Source organism: Globicephala melas, chromosome 15 (genome assembly GCF_963455315.2).
Source record: "Globicephala melas chromosome 15, mGloMel1.2, whole genome shotgun sequence".
Lineage (NCBI taxonomy): Eukaryota > Metazoa > Chordata > Mammalia > Artiodactyla > Delphinidae > Globicephala > Globicephala melas.
Genome location: NC_083328.1, coordinates 36,272,073 through 36,291,727, shown reverse-complemented (window position 1 = coordinate 36,291,727; position 19,655 = coordinate 36,272,073). Strand labels below are relative to the sequence as shown.

General features: G+C 62.0%; 1 protein-coding gene across 4 annotated transcripts; it reads left to right on the top strand.

Annotated features, from left to right (window-relative positions):
* The first annotated feature begins 61 nt into the window (after positions 1-61).
* On the top strand, positions 62-18,508 carry TRAF7 (TNF receptor associated factor 7). 4 transcript variants are annotated; one of them, XM_070043760.1, is made up of 21 exons: positions 62-178; positions 7,485-7,603; positions 7,858-7,915; positions 9,450-9,541; positions 12,284-12,400; positions 12,892-12,984; positions 13,151-13,184; positions 13,870-14,053; positions 14,151-14,279; positions 14,932-15,149; positions 15,232-15,305; positions 15,532-15,580; positions 15,667-15,794; positions 15,991-16,073; positions 16,808-16,847; positions 16,949-17,065; positions 17,151-17,273; positions 17,423-17,542; positions 17,631-17,762; positions 17,843-17,962; positions 18,133-18,508. In XM_070043760.1, exons 2-21 carry the CDS (start codon positions 7,523-7,525, stop codon positions 18,145-18,147), a joined length of 2,007 nt encoding a protein of 668 aa, XP_069899861.1. In that variant the 5' UTR covers positions 62-178; positions 7,485-7,522; the 3' UTR covers positions 18,148-18,508. The 4 variants fall into 4 exon arrangements, with proteins under 4 accessions (XP_069899861.1, XP_030704466.1, XP_030704468.1 ...); XM_030848606.2 differs by having other exon boundaries at positions 14,151-14,285; XM_030848607.3 differs by lacking the exon at positions 62-178 and adding an exon at positions 3,803-5,361 and having other exon boundaries at positions 14,151-14,285.
* The last annotated feature ends 1,147 nt before the right edge of the window (positions 18,509-19,655 follow it).

Sequence of the window (19,655 nt, the reverse complement as noted above, 5' to 3'; positions counted from 1 at the left end):
GAAGAGCCTCGAGTAAGGCGGCCGCCTGGGGCCCCGAGAGCCAGGGAACTGCAAATCCCGGCGGGCACAGCGCCTGAGCGCTTCCGGCTCGAACGTCCTGTCCCTTTCCCGGCCAGCGGTAGAGGGGGCACGATGAAGCGGGAGGGTGGCGCTGCGATTCCCGAGCGGCCACGGGCGGGTGAGTGTCCTAGCGGCGTGCCGGGCCTGGGGCTCGCGCCTTGGGCCCGCGCGGTGGGGCGGAGGGCCGGCGTGTTGGTGTCTGGGGAATGGGTCGGGCCTGGGGGGCGGGGCTGAGACGCTCCGGGGTCTCCCCGGTCAGTCCGTCTGTCTGTCAGCTGGTCCGTCACTCATTCCCTTTCTCCATTCTCTCCTTTATTCATTCCTTCTTCCTGCGTTTACTGATCGCCGCCGGGTGCCCAGCACTGTGGTAGGCGCGGGGAGACTGCGGAGAGCATGATCCCAGTTCTCCTAGGCTCTTCTCGTTCAGGGTTTGTCACAACCTCGCCACTCTTGATACTTCGTGCCCATCATTCCCTGCTGTGCCTTGTAGGGTGTTGAGCAGTATCCCTGGTGTCCACCCACTGGATACCAGTAACCTCCCCCACCCCCGAGGTGACAACCAAAAATGTCTCCAGACATTTCCAAGCATACCCGCTTTGAGAACGGGTGATCTAGAGAGAGGTGCGGGATTGACAATGCACAGACACAGTCATGAGGATTTGTGATAGGTGCCATGAAAAAAAGAAGCGAGGTGTTAAGAAAGAGAGTACCAGGGGCTCCTGAATGGCTTGGGGAGGGGGCACCTACAGTGAGCATCCCGTCCTGGAAAGTTGCTGGAAGAGCTTTTTGGGCAGAGGTAGCAAGATGTGCAAAGGCCCAGGGTGAGGAAGCTCAGCGGACACCCGCGGGTACTGGCAACGTCATGAGAGGTGAATTGGTGAAGATACACCAGAGTGCAGGATGGGGATTGTATTGTGCTTACAAGGGAGGCTGTTGGAGGACTCAAGCACAGGAGAGAGGGCATCAGGTCTAAGTCTAATAAAGAGCCTCTGGTTGTGAGTGGAGGATGGACTGCTAGCTTCAGTGGGGAAGTAGGAGAGAGTGAGGAGGCTGGCCTGTGTGCAGAGGAGAGTGGGTTGGGGCCCTCCTCTCCTAGTTCTCACTGGGTCTGGCTGCCCGGGCCTGGTTGTCTTGAGCCAGGTCAGGGTGGTCAGCTGCGGATGAGTCTGGGGTCCTGCTGGATGGCACCCTGCTCTAGTGGGGAGGGGTTCCACCCTACTTTGCTGTGTCCCTTGCTTAGAGCTCTATGCTGCCCAGCCTGTCAGCACACCCTTCTCCCATCCCTCAGACCCCTCCCCCCCCAACAGGCCCCCTCTCCTGGGACCTGCCCACCCCCTGGCCTTTGCCAACTATGTGGCCTCTCTCTTCCTCATTCCTTTTCTTGGGCCTCTCCCTTCCCACACCCCTTCCCCTCTCCGTCATAAATTCCCACTTTTCACTGCTCTGCGGATTCAAGTTTCTCCATGGAAACCCCAGGCCCTGTGTCTCAAGGTGCCTGCGTCCTATAGCAGTACTATCTCCAGGAAGCCAGAGCAGGGAAAAGGGCAGTCTGGCTGAAAGAGACAGGCTGGGAAGGAGAGTAGGGCCTGGCCTGCAGTGGATGTGAACCTTAGCCAGTTGGCTGGACAAAGGAATGGACAGTTTGGGAAATGGAAGAAGATGCAGTTGAAGGGCCTGAGCCACTTGGGAGGCTTCGGCAGCCCCGACACGGTGATTTGGCCGCTAGCTGGCATGGCTTGGGGAGGAGCTGGCTTACATGCAAGGTGGAGCTCCTCAGCTTGCCTGCGGCAACAGAGGAAGCAGAAGGAACAGGGCTTTGGTCAGCCTTGGTCATGACCCCTCGCTGGCTGTCTGTGCCTGGGGTGGTCTCTCAGCTTCCATTTTCAGTTTTCAAGGAGGAGCTGATGTCAGTGGAGCCTTCACTGTTAACTCACATGGCATCTCGCACAGTTCCTTCCAGACTTGGGTACATCCACTCCATTTAATAGGTGAGAAATCCGAGGACCTGGCAGGCAAGTAACTTGCCCAGAGTCGCACACCTGTTAAGTAGCAGAAGCAGAATTTGAACTCAGGTCTGAGTCTGGCACTTGTGGGTGGGCACCTAGGACTTCAGACCTCTGGCTCAGACCCATGAAGATGGACCCACCAACCCCTCTCAACAGATGCCTTCAGTGTCCTCTGTGCACTGGCTGTGGGGCAGAAGAGGTATGGATGCTTCCCAGAGGAGCGTGGAGTCAGGTGGGGCAGGCGAAGCAGGAGGTAGGCATTGGGGTGGTGCTGACGTCACTGTGCATACCTGGCCCTTGGCCGCCCTAAGCAGGAGGAGGCGGGCTATCTGGAAGCCTTTTGGAGGGGTGAACAATCCCAAGAGCACCTAGGGAGGGCACCCGGCGGGGAAGGAGCAGCCCAGCAGACACCAGGACTGGAGGAATGTGCCAGAGGGCTGGATGGTGAGGGCTAGACAGAGGAGTGGGCTGGGCCAGACCTCTGCCCTCCACGCTCCCGGTCACCTCCAGACCCAGATCTGGCCCAGGGACTGCGTGCCCTTCCTGACTTCTACAGGGGAGCAAGAAGGAGGAAGCCCAGGAGACAGAAGCCACGCAGGGAGTGATGAGAAAACGGCCAAGGGAGCCTGGAGGTGCAGACTGGGCCCAGGCACTGCTGGCCACTTGGCTCTTGGGTGAAGGCCCAGGGCCTGTTTCCATGAGTTTAGACCCACTAATTTAGGGACATGCTTCCCAGTTCCGCCCCTGCAGTCGAAGCTAGGCTGGGCACTGAAGTGGAGGGAAGGTGTGGACAGGAAAAAGTGGCCCTGCAGCCGGACACTGAGATAGGGGGATGAATGCCACCTCTTCCCAGAACATTCTCTCCCTGCTCTGGATCTGGCCAACTCCTTCCTCCAGGAAGCCCTCTGCATGTCCCCCAGGCTGGGCCAGGTTCCCACCTCATACATGGCCATCAGATGTGGGAGATAAATGATGGGGAGATGAGGCTGGCCCCAAGGGCACTGGGGAAGGGAAGGCATTCCCATTGCCAAGTGGGGGTTAAGGCCAGGCCACAGAGCAGGAGAGACTCCCTCCCTCTAGCACAGGGGCCCGGGGAGGCTGGAGAGGCTGGACCTGGACAGGAAAGGCCAGGATCCTGGGTGGAGGGTGCAAGGGGGCAGAGCCCTTGGGAGGGGAGGTCACAGCAGGTGTCTAGGCAGGCAGCTTTGAAACCTCTGGGGAGTCCAGGCTGTGAATACCGAGGGAAGGATGGCAAGGTGAGGGCAAAGGTCTGGGCTGAGTGCTGGGAGGGAAGGGAGGCCGGGCAGACCTCAGATCAGGGCCTGCTGAGGGGGTTCCCAACATCACACCCTTCCTGTTTGGGATGGAAAAGGCATATGAAGGGGACTCCAGGAAACAGCCAGGGGAAGTGTGTGTGGCTTTGCTATGGCAACCGGGCCTGTGTCTATAGGATTTGGCAACCTGGCCTGGGCTTGGGCCTGGGGACCTGGGGGACCAGGGAAGGGCTTACTGGGGGGCTGTGCAGTCTGCAGGTGATGCCAGGGGCTGCACCTGGAGCTCCGGCCACAGTCCAGCCAGCTGGCCACCCACGGCTCCGTGGCAGGAAGGGCCGAGGATTCCCGAGCCACCCACGCCCCTCCCTGGGGCAGTCGGTGCCAAACGTGTGGCCTGACGACATTTATAGGGCAGTCCACCCCCTCGCTGGCTCAGCATGTGCTGTTCAGGGAACCCCACCACATCTGCTGCCTAGGGCTATCAGAGGAGCTGCCTTGAGGTGGGGCTCGGCCTCGTCTGGCCACCCCACTGCCCCCAGCTCTGGCATGGCCAGCCTAGGCCACCGCTCCACTGGCTGCCAGCCACGGGACCATGCCTAACCCACACCCACTCTGGGTACTTACTAAGGGAAAGGGGGGTCATGTCCCACAGTCCTGAGGGTGAGGCCCCAGAAGATCCCTTTGGGCTCCCTCCAGGGGACAGGCTGAGGAGGGGCCCCGATGGAGCTGGCCTGCCCTCCTGCGCAGGCTGCTCAGAGAAGGGGGCTGGTGAGGGGCTTTCCTGAAGAGGGGCTGTGGTGGAGAAGTGCAGGGGCTGGGGCATTCTGGGCAGATTGCTGGTTCCTCATTGGGTGGTGAGTGCACCGCAGACCCCAGGAGCCCCTTAGACATGGATGTGGGTGGACAAAGACCCCTGGGTCTTGACCCCTGGCTCAGGCGAGGCAGGAGACGGGCTGCTCCTGCACGGACTCTAAGCATCCGTTGGTCCCACTCTCCCATCAGCCTTATCCAAGGTGGACAGCCCCATTTCCATCAGGACCTGGGGGCTTTTCTCTTTCTGGGATAGAATCCCTGAGTCCCTCCCCTGGGCTCTGCTGAGGCACCTGGGAACAGGTGTGGGGACTTGGCAGGGAGTGGGGAAGGACTGAGGGGAAGCCCTTTCTCGCCCTCCCCAACCCCAGGTCTCCCTAGTTGGCCCATCCCACACGGCTTTTCCCAGTTTGAGAGAGGCCAGGCTCTGGGTTGGCTGAGGATTCTTGCTCTAGTTGACAACTTCCTGCCTGCCTAAGAGCCTCAGGCTGACTGTGGGGTGGGGAAGAGGCCTCCTTCTCTGGGGGGCCAGGGCACACCCCCAGGACGGCTGGGCCCAGCCTCCCTGTAGCCCCAACCAGGGGAGTGCTGCGTGTGCTGTTGTGTTTCTGGGGTTTTGGCCTCCAGAGCCAAAGGATACTGGGGAAGACTATTATTGCGAAATGCAGCCCCCAGGGACCGGCCTGAGGGCAGGCTGAGGGCATCTTGCTCAATTCTGAGATGCTCTGGATGCAATCTCTGGTTCTGGTTCCGGGTGGGCGGGGCGAGCAGGGTCTTCCCCCCACCCCCCTGTCCAGGGCTGGGGCTGCACACTGAACCCTGTGAACCGGGAAATGGTTCCCTCCCTCCTTCCCTCACTCAGCTTGGTTCACTGGCCGGTCTTGTACATCCCCTCCCGGGCCTGACCGCTATTGGCTGTCTGCGGACTTTCCGGCCTGATTTGCATGTTGCCCTGCGGGCCCTGCGTGCCTTTCTGTTTACTTCACTTCAGAGTGCAGGACAGCCAGACGCCAGCTCTCCCAGGCTGCAGCAACAGGCACTTGGGCACCCGGCACCGAAGGGGGCCAGGCAGCGGGCTGGCTGAGGTCCTGGGGGAGCGCCTGCTGTGGTCCTGGCCACCCGGACCGTGGGTGCCGCTTGCTGGAGCCAGCAGCTGGCTTCTTGGCCCTGGGAGCTTGCACTGGAAGGAGCAGATGGATTGTAAAATCCAGGTCAGTGTCAGCCAGTGGCCTCCCTGTGACACCCCCCACTTCCGCCCCCGTGGTGCTAAGGCTGGAGCCAACCCTGGGTTTCCCCAAAGGATGGAGCTTTTCATGCTGATGTGAGGAATCTTGGAGCTCCTACTCTCCACTGTCTGGGCCTCACTGCAGCTAGAGTGTCCTTACCCCAAGCAGGGCGGCCTCCAAGACTTCCTGCTTAGCATGCAGACTCGCAGCGGGGCTGGAGGTGGGCTTCGGGACAAGCCCCTTTCACCCCTCTGCCTGAGGGCCTGGCGCTGCCCACTCTCAGGAGCCCCCGTCTCTCCCCTGAGAGGACAAGCCACCAGAGAGCCTGGGCTGGGGCAGGCAGCCAAGCCCCTCGAGTCACACCAGGGAGAGTGGTGGGCAGGACAGGGGGGCTTTGGCCAAGCTCTCAGGACCCCCTATATAGCCAGACCCACAGGGGCTCAGAGCCCTGCGGGGGAGGTGCCTCATGGCAGTGCCAATTGCAGGGGCCAAGAGCCACCCTGTCAATGCCTGAGTCTCAAAGTTTGGGGGGGTGGCGTGCAGGTGGCATTTGAAGGGGTGAGCAGCTTGGGAGCACAGTGCAGAGGGCCGGGTATGCTTGAGAGCCCACCCCCTCCCTGCAGACCTGCAGGCCGGGTTGGGGGACCATTGGGTGGGCCCCAGGTCACACTGCTTGGCCGTGGAGGGGTGGGGCGTGGACATCGCTACATGGTCCAGGTCAGGAGGACCTGGTGTGGAAGGTGCCAGAACCAGCTGGACTGTACAGTTGCTCTCTGCTGGACTCACAGTAGGGGGCAGAGAGCATCTCCCGCCTTCTCCCACAGTGTGGGGGGCTTAGCAGCCCTTCCCCCCTGGAGCCTCACAGTCCTGCAGGACTCCAGACCACAGAGTGGGCCCCTGCCTGCCACGCGGCCCCAGGAGCAAGATGAGCCTGACCTCCTAGAGCAGTTCCTGATGCTGGTCTGATGGCTGGGCCGGGCACCAGGCAATGAGCCCACAGTCCCGGGGATGCTGCTGGGGGTCTCCTGAGGTGGAGAGCTCAAGTGGGCCTGTTGACAGCAGTCCTGAGCGTCTGGCCTTCCTCCCCGTGGGGAGCTTGGCTTCAAGCCGGCGGTCTCGTGGCTCTCAACACAGCCGACTGCTGCAGGGGGAGACTGTGCTCCTGGCTACAGACTGTTGAGGGTCCTGACATGGGGAAGACCGCTCCCAGGGGGTGCCTGCTGATAGGGCCACCACAGGGTGGGCACTGTCTCGGGAATGGAGCAGCTCTCCCTGGGGTCCCGTCCTAGTGTGAGCTGCTGACTGGGTCTCCTTTTCTTTCTAATCTCTTCCTACTCTGTGGGTACACCTGGGCCTGGCCAGCTCTCTCAGGGCCCATCTAGCCCCTCTCTTCTTGGATGGGAGTCACCAGAGACCTGGGATGATTCCCACTGTGCCTTCTCCCTGCCACCCCAGCCCTTGAGACTGGGTCACACTGGGGCACCCTTTGTTCCTGGAGTGGGTGACCTGTACAAGGTCAAGAGTCGGAGTTCTTCGCTCCTCCCCCACCCGAAGGGGCTTTCTGCATGTGATGAGGCTGGTGAGGGGCTGGGCTCCAAGTACGTCACCCACAGGTTCTCTGTGGGCACAGCCAGCATCCCCGACATCCTGCAGACCAGGTGGCTTCGGCCTGACCACACCTGCCCTGGCAGGAAACAGGCCTGTGGCTTTGTCCTGCTGTGTATACCCAGCCTTGGCCCCAGGGACATTCAGACCTCGGACCCAGAGGAGCAGACAGAGCAGGGGTGAGGGGCTCTCCAGCTCTGGGGTAGAGCTGGTGGGCTTTTCCAAAGGGTTAAGCCTTAAAGCAAGGTAGAACTGAGTGTCAGCTGCCTGCTTGAACCCAGGGTCTCCTCCTTTTCTCTGGCCTGTGCACACCTGGGACGGGAGGGAGGGGAAGGGACTTTGCCCGCATGGACCTGCCCTTGTTGGGATTGGTGGTGGAGAGAGACTGAAGCGTGCCTTGTGGTGGACTGGCCAGAGGGGGCCTGCCTGTGTGGAGCGGCCCCACCAACCGACAGGGGCTTGGCCACCATCTCCAAAGCCCTTCATTTGTGCTCCACCCATAGGGGATGCTGCCCGAGGACCTTAGATGCCTCTCTAGAGCATGAGCTCGGGCAAGAGCGCCCGCTACAACCGCTTCTCCGGGGGGCCTAGCAACCTTCCTACCCCAGACGCCGCCACCGGGGTAAGGGGGACACCCTCGGGGAATGGTCTGCCTCTGTGCACACCCCACATACCCAGGGCCCCAGAAGAGCTACCAGAGCAGTCCTCTCCCTACCTGGAGGTCCCTCGGGTGGGCCATGCCGTGTGTGTGGTTGGCATGTCTGAGTATATGCACGCATGTGGACTCGTTAGTGAGAAAGCATGTCAGCTCATGTCCACGTGTGTGTCCACATCCTCGCTGGGGTCAAGGCCAAGTCTCCTCTGTTCTCTCTCCAGACCAGAATGGAAACGACCTTCGGGCCCGCCTTTTCGGCTGTCACCACCATCACAAAAGGTGAGCCTGTGAGCCCAGGCCAACCTGGGCTGGGCAGGAGTCCCCCATCCTGCTCCCTCCTGTTCCACTGCCACATCCTCCTCCCACAACCCCACATCCTCCTGCACCTGCCTCCCGGGGCCTCGCCTGCCACCTCTCTGGGGTGGGCCGCCCGACTTCTCCGGCACCACTTTGCACACCTGTCCTTTATCAAGCGACCCCTGACTCGTCCCACACAGGCTTCTAGCAGGCCCTGAAAGGTCAGGACTGGGGACCAGGCTGGGCATGGGGAGGTGATAAGAAGTACTCACGGGGTCCTTTCCCGAGTCTGGTCCCATGGTTGAGCCCTCAGCACTGTGTGTTCTGGGAGGTGGTGAGGAACTAGACCACGAGGGCACAGCCTCCTTCCCGAAGACATGAGGGCATGGGGCCCCTCCTGTCAGGACCGGTGCTTCTGGGGAGCAGTGTGTGTTCTTTTGCCTTTTCAGGACTGCCCTTCGTAGGAGAACACCAGCTGCTAATTAGTTTTTTAATTGCTTTTCCACGGTATCTTCTGGATACACTTTTCAGTGGGATCACCAGGCCGCCATGGACATCTGCTCACACAGGCTTCTTTTTACCACTGGGTGACCCCCTCAGGGGCTGTGAAAGAGCCCTCCTTTATTCTTAGATGTTCTTTTCTGAGGAAAAAACAAATATACATACCCCTTAATCGCATCACCCGAGTAATTGTTCTTTAATTTCTTATCCAGCTTTAGAAACCATGTAGCACCCTGTCGTGGCAGTCAAAAGCTCCTGGGCAGAGAGTAACGGGGGCCTGTCTCGCCCGTGGCCAACCCAGCGACTCCCTCAGTATCAGGGATGGTCAGAGCCAGTGACCAGGCACGAACAGTTGCCTCGCCCAGCCCCTCTCATTACAGACAGAGAAACTGAGGCCCAGTCACAGGGCAGCCATTTGAAGCCTGGATCATGAACCAGGCCTTTGGGGCTGGTTGTTGTGACATCTGGCCCTGGCTGGGGCCTGAGACCAGTGTTGGCCACTGTAGGCCTCTGGCTGCTGCCTTCAGGGCCTGTGAGGCTGGCTCCTATTCCCACGTGGACCCCTGACCAGTGCCTTCTCTGGGCAGCTGGGGTGACGTGCAGGAGGAGGAGGACCATGCCTTCAGCAGCCTTCCCTGTAGGAGGCCAAGAGGGCCTGTGGCCGGTTCCTGATTCTGGCCGCACCAGGGGAAGAGGTGGGCGGAGAGGGGACCTAGACCACCAGGCTGCCATCCTGGCCCCACCACGTACCAGCTGAGGGGCCTCAGACCTCTCTGCCTGTGGGTGGCAGGGCTGGGGCTGGGAGCTTCTGAACTCAGCTCTGGGACTGTCCAGGGCAGGCTGAGCCCTGCAGGTGAGCTGCAGGCACTGGTTAGACCTGGGGAGGCAACCACAACCCCCAGCCCAGCCTCCGCCCCTGCCTGGCCCATCTGCGAAGGAGCCCACTGCCTGCCACGGTGGTCAGGCCTCCCCGCACGGCCCCGCTCGCGGCATCTCAGCCCTGTTTTCTTCGCAGCTGATGGGACCAGCACATACAAACAGCACCGCAGGACGCCCTCTTCCTCCAGCTCCCTCGCCTACTCCCCACGGGACGAGGAGGACAGCATGGTAGGTCTGCACCTCGCTCCCCCCTCCCCACCCCTCCAGAGCCTGCCTCCCACCATGCCCTCCCTCCAGGCGCCCAGGGCCCAGGAGGAGCTGAAGGTGGAGCCTCAGCCGCGAGCTCAGGTCTGAGGGTGAAGCGAGCTGGTGTCAGAGGCCCAGCATGTGCGACACCCTGAGGCCTGAGCACCCATGGCTGGGTTTCCAGAGAGAGGCGCTGGTGAAGGTGGCTGAGCCAGAGGGTGTGGCGCCTGCACGCTGAGAGGAGGCAAGTTTGGCTCTATCTTGTGGGAGTGGGAGCCACAGAAGCTTCATTCGGGAGGGTAACTAGATCAGATCCCCTTTTAAAAAATATTTATTTATTTATTTTGGCTGCATTGGGTCTTCGTTGCTGCACATGGGCTTTAGTTGCAGCAAGGGGGGGCTACTCTTCTTTGCAGTGCGCAGGCTTCTCATTGCGGTGGCTTCTCTTGTTGCGGAGCACGGGCTCTAGGGCGTGCAGGCTTCAGTAGTTGTGGTTCACAGGCTCTAGAGTACAGGCTCAGTAGTTGTGGCGCACAGGCTTAGTTGCTCCACGGCATGTGGGATCTTCCTGGACCAGGGCTCGAACCTGCGTCCCCTGCATTGGCAGGCAGATTCGTAACCACTGCACCACCAGGGAAAAAACCCCATTTTTAAAGCTTCATCTGTTGTTGAGCAGAGGATGAATGGGTGGGTTGCCGGGTAGAGGCAGAGGCCCCGAGTTTGGGGTTCCTGACGAGGGAGACGGGGTTCAGCAGGTGGGGAAAGATGGATAGGCCCAGGCTGGGGTCAGTGAGGAAGGGCTTTGGGTCAGAGTTGGAGCTGGCTGTCGGTACCCAGGCCGTGTGGCCAGGGTCACAGTGGCCATTCCCTGTTTGTCGGTCCTCGCCCGGCTCTGGGACTGCTGCGGGAAGCGAAGGCTGGCCTGGCTGGTGGGGGTGGGATGCGAGCAACTTCCCACTGCCACTCACCTCTCCTGTGCCTGCTTTCTGCTTTCCCTCAGAGGCCCCGACAGACCCCGGTCAGTGCTCCAGCCCTTCTAGCCTCCCAGCACCGAAGGCTTCTCCTCATGCTGGGCAGCCAGGCCTTTGTTTCCTATTTAATAGAGAGAAAAAAAGTATTTTTAATTATTCAAACAAACACGTTTGTGTGCCCAGCACTGCACTAGGCCCTCCCTAAACACGAGCTCCCCCTTCCCTTGGGCTCTGCCTGCCTCGGTCTCCGGGACCTGTGACCTGCCCATGGAGTGAGGCTGGGAACAGAAGGCTCGCCTGCCCAGCTGGGCCTTGAAGGAAGTGAATTCCCCGTGCCTGTGGTTTCTGGAATCCTTGGGTTTTGGTGGCTCTAAGGAGGTAGGCGTGTGCTGTGAGGGCCCTGAGCCGCGGCCACCTGGGCACCATCTCTGTTGGATGTTCGGCCCCCACAGGCTGCCCCCTCTGCTTGCCCTGGGGAGCCAGGCCTTCCCCCAGGCTCTGTACCTTAGGGCCAGCTACCCTGCCCCCAGCCCAGGCCTGGCAGCCACAGCCTCTTCACTCAGGAGGAGTGGGAGCCCAGCAAGGGGCAGGCGGGCAGGGGGGCAGGGGGCTAGGGGGGCAGGGGAGAACAGAGCCAGGCCAGGCCCCGTATGCTTAGTCCAGCTCCTGTCTGGACCTGCTCTCACCCTCTGGTTTCCATCGCTGCCCTGGGGATAACTTGACTCACTTCTTCTGATTTCCCCTCTTGTTCCTCATGTGGCATTTCCATGCAAACATGCCACTTGAGATGCTGTGACGGGAGGTGGGTGCTGCCCTGGTGAGGGAGGTCCCTGTCTGCGGGCATGCTGGGGACACTGATCTCTGCTGCACCCGCTCGGGGAAGCCGGCCCCTGGAACTGCCCGGCCAGCCTCCCTCTGCCCGCTGTGGGTCCCACACCCCGGGCTGGCGGGGAGGGGATCATTCCAACAGTCCCCACACCCACAGAGGCTCAGACAGAGGCAGCCAGGTCCCAGAGTGGCTGGGACCTAGAGGGGGCAGGTGGGCTGGGCGTGGAGGCAGGAGGTTTATGGCTCATGAATGAAGCTTCGGGGCAGGAGGGGAAGAGCGTGGGGAGCGATTGCTCTTGGAGTATCTCTTCTGGAGGGTTCCAGGCCCAGAGGGGAGGAAGGGACAGTACCCCTTGCCCTGGCACTCCCCCAGATCCGTGTTTCTGGTGGCTCAGACAGAGACGAGCACCCGTGGCCCCCCCTCCTGCTCTCAGAAGCTTGGTTGGGGTTTGGTGGGGGTGTCCCCACCTCCCCTCAGGGAGCCTCACTGGCCTGGGCTAGTGTCCCCGGCCAGGACGGCCAGGCGGGTGGCTGAGCCCAGCGGGCACCTGGAGCCCTGCAACTTCCCGCGGCCAGCCTTCCACCCCCTTCCCTCCAGCAGTCTGGGGGCCGTGGCCACCCCTGCCCCGGGATTGGCTGGTGGAGGTGTCCCCTCTGCGGCCTACATTCCCTCACGGGAAGCAGGAAGCAGGCCGAGCGTGTCCTCGTAGAATTGAATAGCAGGAAGTCTCTCCATTTACACAAAGAAAGTTGGCAGATGTAAGCAGGCGTCCCAACCACAGGGCCGGGACTGCCAGGCAGGCGGGGCCTGGGCGTCACACCGGCTCCCCGCGCACAGCCGGGCTGTGGGCTAAGTGGGCGCCCACTGGGACGGGGTTCCGAGCCCGGCCCTCCTGCCAGCTGACGGCCTCCTGTCTGCCCGCAGCCCCCCATCAGCACCCCACGCCGCTCTGACTCGGCCATCTCCGTCCGCTCCCTGCACTCGGAGTCCAGCATGTCCCTGCGCTCCACATTCTCGCTGCCCGAGGAGGAGGAGGAGCCGGTAGGTGTGGCCGGGCAGGCTCGGTGCAGACTCCAAGGGACCCTCCCCGTCCTGGGGCGGTGGGGGCACCTTCCCCTCAGGCCCTGATCGGGGCCCCTGATCCGCACAGGTCCACGTCAGGGACTCGGGGGGCTGGGCTGGGTCCCCCAGGCGCCTTCTTCTCACTCCCCACCCTAGGGGCTGCCCAGGCATCAGCTTTGGGAATGAAAGGTGGGTTCCACGTGGGGCCCTTTCTAGTCTCTGTCCCAGGGAGAGGGTAGGTGTCATGGGGTGAGGGCATGGCTGGAGGGGTCCTTCCTGCTCAGGTCTGCTGGAGCTCAGGCCCAGCTGTAGGCTTCAGCGGACTCCTCCTCTCAGGACACATCCTGGCAGAGGTGCTTCCACCCCAAGAGGGCAGCCCAGGCCCGCAGAGGAAGGGGCTGGGGCCCTGGGTGCCCGCACTCATGTCAGCAGTCCCAGGCCCCACCTTCACCCAGCCCTGCCTGTTCTAGGAGCCGCTGGTGTTTGCCGAGCAGCCCTCGGTGAAGCTCTGCTGCCAGCTCTGCTGCAGTGTGTTCAAGGACCCTGTGATCACCACGTGTGGGGTGAGGCTGCCCCTCCCCGACCTGTGCACCACCGGGAGGCCCCTTTCATGGGGAGCCTTGGCCTCGCTCACAGGCCTGGTCTGGCCGCCCAGCAGGTGCCCTTTGCAGTGGGCACGGGGTGGGGGCAGCTCTGCACCACACCCCAATCCGCCCATTGTCTCCACAGCACACCTTCTGTCGAAGATGCGCCTTGAAGTCAGGTAGGGCCCTCTCAGCCTAGGCTCGGCCAACTTTATTCCCCAGCGGTGGGAGGTCCCTCCGGGGACGTCCGGCCTGGGTCCAGCACTGATGGAGACCCTGGCTGCACAGCCGCTTCTCCCTAGTCCTCCTGCGGCAGTGGTTCCTGGGTGACTGCTCAGGCCAGGTTCGGGCCAGGCTCAAGACCTTGACGAGCACGGCAGCTCAGAGCCCGAGCACGGCAGCTCAGAGCCCGCCCCACAGCGGGTGTGGGTGGGCCTTCTGGGCACAGTGCCCACTCTCTCGGATGCTGCCCCTGCTGTCAAGGCTGCCGGCCTCACCGTCTCAGGCCTTAGCAGCTGGCCCAGGACTGGCCCTTTCTGTGCTCTGTCCTCAGCTCTCTTGGCCCTGCCCCAGACTCTCGGGTCAACTGAGAGGCCTCTGCCACCACCTGCTCACCCAGTGGTCATTCTTGGTGGCCCAGCCGTGCACCCTTTCCTGTTACGGGCGCCCCAGAGGGGAAGGTAGATGGGTGGATTAGGCCCCTGACAGAGGCTCAGCCCACCCAGCTGGGGGAGCATGTTCCAGGCCTGCCGCCCACCAGGGAATGGTCTCCCCCAGAGCAGCCTGGCCACAGTGCCCAGGGCAGGGCTGCCAGGGGAGATGGTGGCTGGGTGGGCTGTGGGGTCAGCATGCCCTCCCCCCCAGAGAAGTGTCCCGTGGACAATGCCAAGCTGACGGTGGTGGTGAACAACATCGCAGTGGCTGAGCAGATTGGCGAGCTCTTCATCCACTGCAGGCACGGTTGTCGGGCAGTGGGGGGCGGGAAGCCCACTGTCTTTGAGGTGGACCCCCGAGGGTGTCCCTTCACCATCAAGCTCAGCGCCCGGAAGTAAGTGCCCCCCTCCATCCCCAGTCCCCACCCCCCAGGGGTACTGAGAACCAGTGCCCCTGGGGACTCAGCCCCCCCCACGTCCCACCTCCTCCAGGGACCACGAGGGCAGCTGTGACTACAGGCCTGTGCGGTGCCCCAACAACCCCAGCTGCCCGCCCCTTCTCAAGATGAACTTGGAGGCACATCTCAAGGAGTGCGAGCACATCAAGTGTCCCCACTCCAAGTACGGGTGAGTGGGCGGGGGTGGGCGCACGGGGCTGCCCCGGGGTGGGGGTGGGCGGACCTGAGGGGGCGAGTGGGCCTGGGCTGGCATTCACGGTCCCTCCTTCAGCAAACCTTGGTTGAGATCCACTTGTCTGCCAGGCTCTGGGGAGACGACCTTAGCGGGAACCACACCATCGTCTATGTAATTACAAACTGAGGTACAGGTGCTGAGGAGACCTGCGCACCATGGGAACACGGGGGACGGAGCGGTCAGGGAGCTGCGGGTGGTTGGGGAAGGCACGAGCTGAGAATGAATGCATGCGTGGGCACGAGCCAGGCAAAGACCTGGGTGAGGGCTTCCGGCAGCAGAGGGGAGGTGGGGGTGGGAGAAGAGGCAGCAGCTGGCTCTTTAGGGCAGAAGCTGGTGAGGTGGTGGAGGAGCCCTTGAAGAGCTCTGAGCAGGAGTGAAGTGACTGGATTGCTGGGTAGAAGCAGGGTGGGTAGGTGGGTTGGTGGGCATGCAGGTATGCAGAGGATGGTGGCCCATTGGGGCTGCAGTGGGCACACAAGTGGGATTTGAGAGAGATTCTTGGGGTTGGGGAGGCAAAGGGAAGGGCCCAACTGGGCGGGCAGTTGAACAGGTGGGCAGGGCAGCTGTCCTGTCTCTCCAGGTGCACGTTCATTGGAAACCAGGACACGTATGAGACGCACTTGGAGACCTGCCGCTTCGAGGGCCTGAAGGAGTTCCTTCAGCAGACGGATGACCGCTTCCACGAGATGCACGTGGCACTGGCCCAGAAGGACCAGGAGATCGCCTTCCTGCGCTCCATGTTGGGCAAGCTCTCAGAGAAGATCGACCAGCTGGAGAAGAGCCTGGAACTCAAGTTCGGTGAGAGCCTGGCCCAGAGGTGGCAGGGGTGCAGCCCCTCCTCCTGGTCCCTGACACCCTTCTTCTGGTCCCTGCTACACAGATGTCCTGGATGAAAACCAGAGCAAGCTCAGCGAGGACCTCATGGAGTTCCGGAGGGACGCGTCCATGTTGAATGTGAGCGGGCAGGGGCCTGATGCAGGGAGGTGGGGTGGGGTGGGGGACACAGGACCGTCTCTCAGCTTGGGTCCCAGCAGGAGGCTTGTTCCCACTTATGATTAGGTGTCTGTGCTGGGAGGGCTGTTGCTGCATCTGCCCTGCCCTGGCAGAGCTCAGGCCTGGGGCCATGGAGGGCTGTGGAGCCCCGCCCACCCCACCCTCTGCTCTACTCTTGGCCTCGCAGGACGAGCTGTCCCACATCAATGCACGGCTGAACATGGGCATCCTAGGATGTGAGTATGGGCCCACTGCCGCTCCCGCCGCCATCCCCGAAGCCCCCTCCAGTTCCCCCATCACCAGTTCCCCCATCTCTCTGCAGCCTACGACCCACAGCAGATCTTCAAGTGCAAAGGAACTTTTGTGGGTCACCAGGGCCCTGTCTGGTGTCTCTGCGTCTACTCAATGGGGGACCTGCTCTTCAGCGGCTCCTCTGACAAGACCATCAAGGTGGGTAGGGTCCTGCCTAGGGGCTTGGCAGCCTGGCGGGGCAGGGGTGGGCATTGCACACCAGCGTCTGCCGGCTCCAGGCCTGCTCATGGATGGGGCTTTCTCCCCTCCCCCCATGCTCACGTCATTCCTGCCATGGTGCCCCCTGCCACTGGGCTGACCCTGCTGGGACCTGCCCTGATCCTGGTCTCTGCAGGTGTGGGACACGTGTACCACCTACAAGTGCCAGAAGACGCTGGAGGGCCATGATGGCATTGTGCTGGCACTCTGCATCCAGGGGTGAGTGCAGGCACACGTGTGTCCACAGACCACGGGGCCCATGTGGAGCCAGGGATGGGAGGTCCTGTGGGCTGTGAGCTTGAGTCCGTGGCTGCACGTGTCCTAGAGTGGCTCTTGTCTGCTCCTCCTGGGAGACGCCCTCCACCCTGAGCAGGGCTGAATCATGGGTGGCAGCATGTGGGCCTTCCACCTCTGAAGCCGTACATTCACAGAGCAGAGCCTTGGCCCTGGAGAGCCTCAGGCAGCCAGAGGACAGAGGTGGGACCAGAGAGTGGAGGCAGGGCCTCAGCTACTGCTGGCCGACAGCCAGAGCCCGGGGCGCAGCACCACAGAGAAGCCTGCCTGGCCACCCCCTCACCCCTAGGGTGCCCCTTCTAGACCTTCCCTCCTGTCTTGTGTCATGAGGCTTCTTGTGGGCGTGAGTGTGTGAGTGTGTGTGTATGAGAGAGAGATGCTGGCTCACAGGAAGCAACAGCTTGACTGCCAACAACACTAACAGGGGTAATTACCTCCCAGCTCAGCTGTCAGATGCTTGCCAGGCAGGCACGGGGCTGGGCCTCCACTTCCAAGGTCCCCTCGCTAAGGCAGGAAAACCAAGGCTGGGCTCAGCAGTGATCCTGGCAATGGCCCAGGCTGCTGGTTCCCAGTGGCCAGTGCTCCCCCAGCCTGGCCAGGGCATTGTCAGCGAGGGTACTGGCTTCTCGCACCCTGACACCTTGGCTTTGCTTCCCCAGGTGCAAGCTCTACAGCGGCTCAGCCGACTGCACCATCATCGTGAGTGGGGCCGGCGGGTGGGCCGGGACCCCCAGGCTCACTGTGCCATTGGGGCCTGGGCTCGGCCAGGGCCTAAGGCTTCCCGTCCTCCCTCCCGCCAGGTTTGGGACATCCAGAACCTGCAGAAGGTGAACACAATCCGGGCCCATGACAACCCGGTGTGCACGCTGGTCTCCTCACACAACATGCTCTTCAGCGGCTCCCTGAAGGCCATCAAGGTCAGGCAAGGTGGTGTACGTGTGTGCGGGGCGGCAGGGTGCCGGTGCCTGCCCCCCAGGCCTGCGCTCACAGCCACTCCCACAGGTGTGGGACATTGTGGGCACCGAGCTGAAGCTGAAGAAGGAGCTCACCGGCCTCAACCACTGGGTGCGGGCCCTGGTGGCTGCCCAGAGCTACCTGTACAGCGGCTCCTACCAGACAATCAAGGTGCGCCCTCCCTGTGCCGGCTCCATCTGCCCTGCCCCCACGCTGCTAGCGTGGGGAGACCCTCACAAGCACCCTGGGTGGTGGGCTGCTGAGAGGCCCAGGGGATGAGGCGCCTGGCCTGGGACCAAGTGGCCCGCACTTGCCCATAGATCTGGGACATCCGGACCCTCGACTGCATCCACGTCCTGCAGACATCTGGTGGCAGCGTCTACTCTATTGCCGTGACGAATCACCACATTGTCTGTGGCACCTACGAGAACCTCATCCATGTAAGAGTGGATGCCAAAGGGCAGGGTCTGACTCTGGGCCCCTGTCTTCCCCGTCTGTGTCTCTGACCTGCCTGTGCCACCCCCTCAGGTGTGGGACATTGAGTCTAAGGAGCAAGTGCGGACCCTGACAGGACACGTTGGCACTGTGTATGCCCTGGCGGTCATCTCGACGCCAGACCAGACCAAAGTCTTCAGCGCATCCTACGACCGGTCTCTCAGGGTGCGAGCTGGCCTACCGACAGTGGGAGGCTCAGGGCGGGTGCCAGGCCTGGGCGGTCCTCATGTCCCATGTGCCCCCAGGTCTGGAGTATGGACAACATGATCTGCACGCAGACTCTGCTGCGTCACCAGGGCAGTGTGACTGCGCTGGCAGTGTCCCGGGGCCGGCTCTTCTCGGGAGCCGTGGACAGCACCGTGAAGGTCAGTGCCTTGGCTCAGGCCATCCAAAGGGGCTGCATGGGGGGAGCGGGGGTGGGGGAGTTGGGATCTAGCGGCCCTGGGCAGGGGGCAGTGAAGGCAGGTATGGACGGCAGCTGGCTCTGGGACTGGATGGCCAAAGGGGCACCTGAAACAGAGCCTTTCCCCTGCAGGTGTGGACTTGCTAACAGAATCCAGGCCAGGTCTTGGCTTCCTCTGGGCCTGACCTAGGCCTGTCCAAGTCCGGCGAGCCACGTGACTGGTCTTGGGGTCTCTGCCTACCCCATGGGAACAGGCAGGCAGACTCAGCCAGGCAGACAATGCCCTCCCTGCCCTGCGCCCAGTGAGCCTCTCTCTGCTTGGCCTTGTCATCGTCACTGCCAGGACAGTGCCCAGACCGTCTGGGTGCCAGGTACGACGCTCACCAGGCCCACCCTCCATCCCCACTCCAGATGGACTGTGGGCCTTTTTACTCACCTTTTCTACTGTTTTTAGACTGTGTATAAATTTGATTACTTCCTGATTGAAATAAAAGCTGCACAGACTGTGGCTTTGAATGGGGATGGTCCTCAGGGGGAGGAAGAGGCCACCTGAGGACACTGGGGAGCACAGGCACCAGCAGCCAGTGTGAGAGAAGCTGGGGTGGGAAGCGGGGCAGGGACCACAGGAGGCTCCTGTTGATATCCCCAGGATGTACACTCTTGGTGACTTCTCCTCCCTGTCGGGAACAGGCTAGCCCCCCACTTGCCCCAATGTACATACCCCAAAAAAGTGAGCCAGGCAGCTCCATATTCTGCTGTTTATTGACAGCTGACAGTAGCTCCCTGCCCGGACCCCCCCTCCCCACCTGCTGGTCCTGGCCTGGGCCACCCACTGAGGAGAGGCCAGGTAGCTGGCCAGGCCCACCCACCCGGGGACGTGCCAGCACATGACCACTGGAAGGGGCCCCACACACCCAGGCACCACCTTGGCAGACCCCCTCAGCCCACCCGAATCACAATCGCTGGTTTTCGGCGCTTTTTAATTCTCTTTTTTGTTAAGAAATGTCAAAGTTGTGCCCAACACGTGGATCAGCAGACACAGTAGAGGAGGCCAGTCAGTAGTTTTTGGAGTGGGGAGACGGAGGAAGAAGGCGAGAACGACCACACAACACGGCCTCAGACCATGAGCAGAGCGTCTGTAGGAACTGGAGCGGGGGTGGGCTGGCTGCGTGGGGCCAGCTCAGGGCCCCAAGGAGGGAGGGTTGGGCACACCCTCACACGCACCACACGCAGCTTGGCATGCATGCCCTGCACCCACTGCTGTCACCCAACTGACGCGCCCACGTTCACCACGCTGTGCACACAGCTCCCCTGAAGCCCAGATGCACCCTAACACCAGCACCCATGGGAGAGGCAGAGCCCTCCCCACTGTCTCCACGGCGTGGATGACACAGCCCAGCGGCGAGCAAGGCACATCCTTCAAGTTCTTCAGATGCAGAGAAGTTAGGAGAGAGAGCAGAGGGAAGGCCCTGGCGGAGCACAGACCCCTCCCCCAGACCCCAGCCTCCTGTTTGTGCTACTGGGCCCGGGGGTCTGGCCACTCCTGGACAGAGGGAGGGAAGGATACACAGACAGATGGCCGGGGCCTCTAACAGCTTTTGTCTTGAGCTGGACTCCAGCGTCCTTGCAGTTGGTAAATGGTTTTCTATAGAATC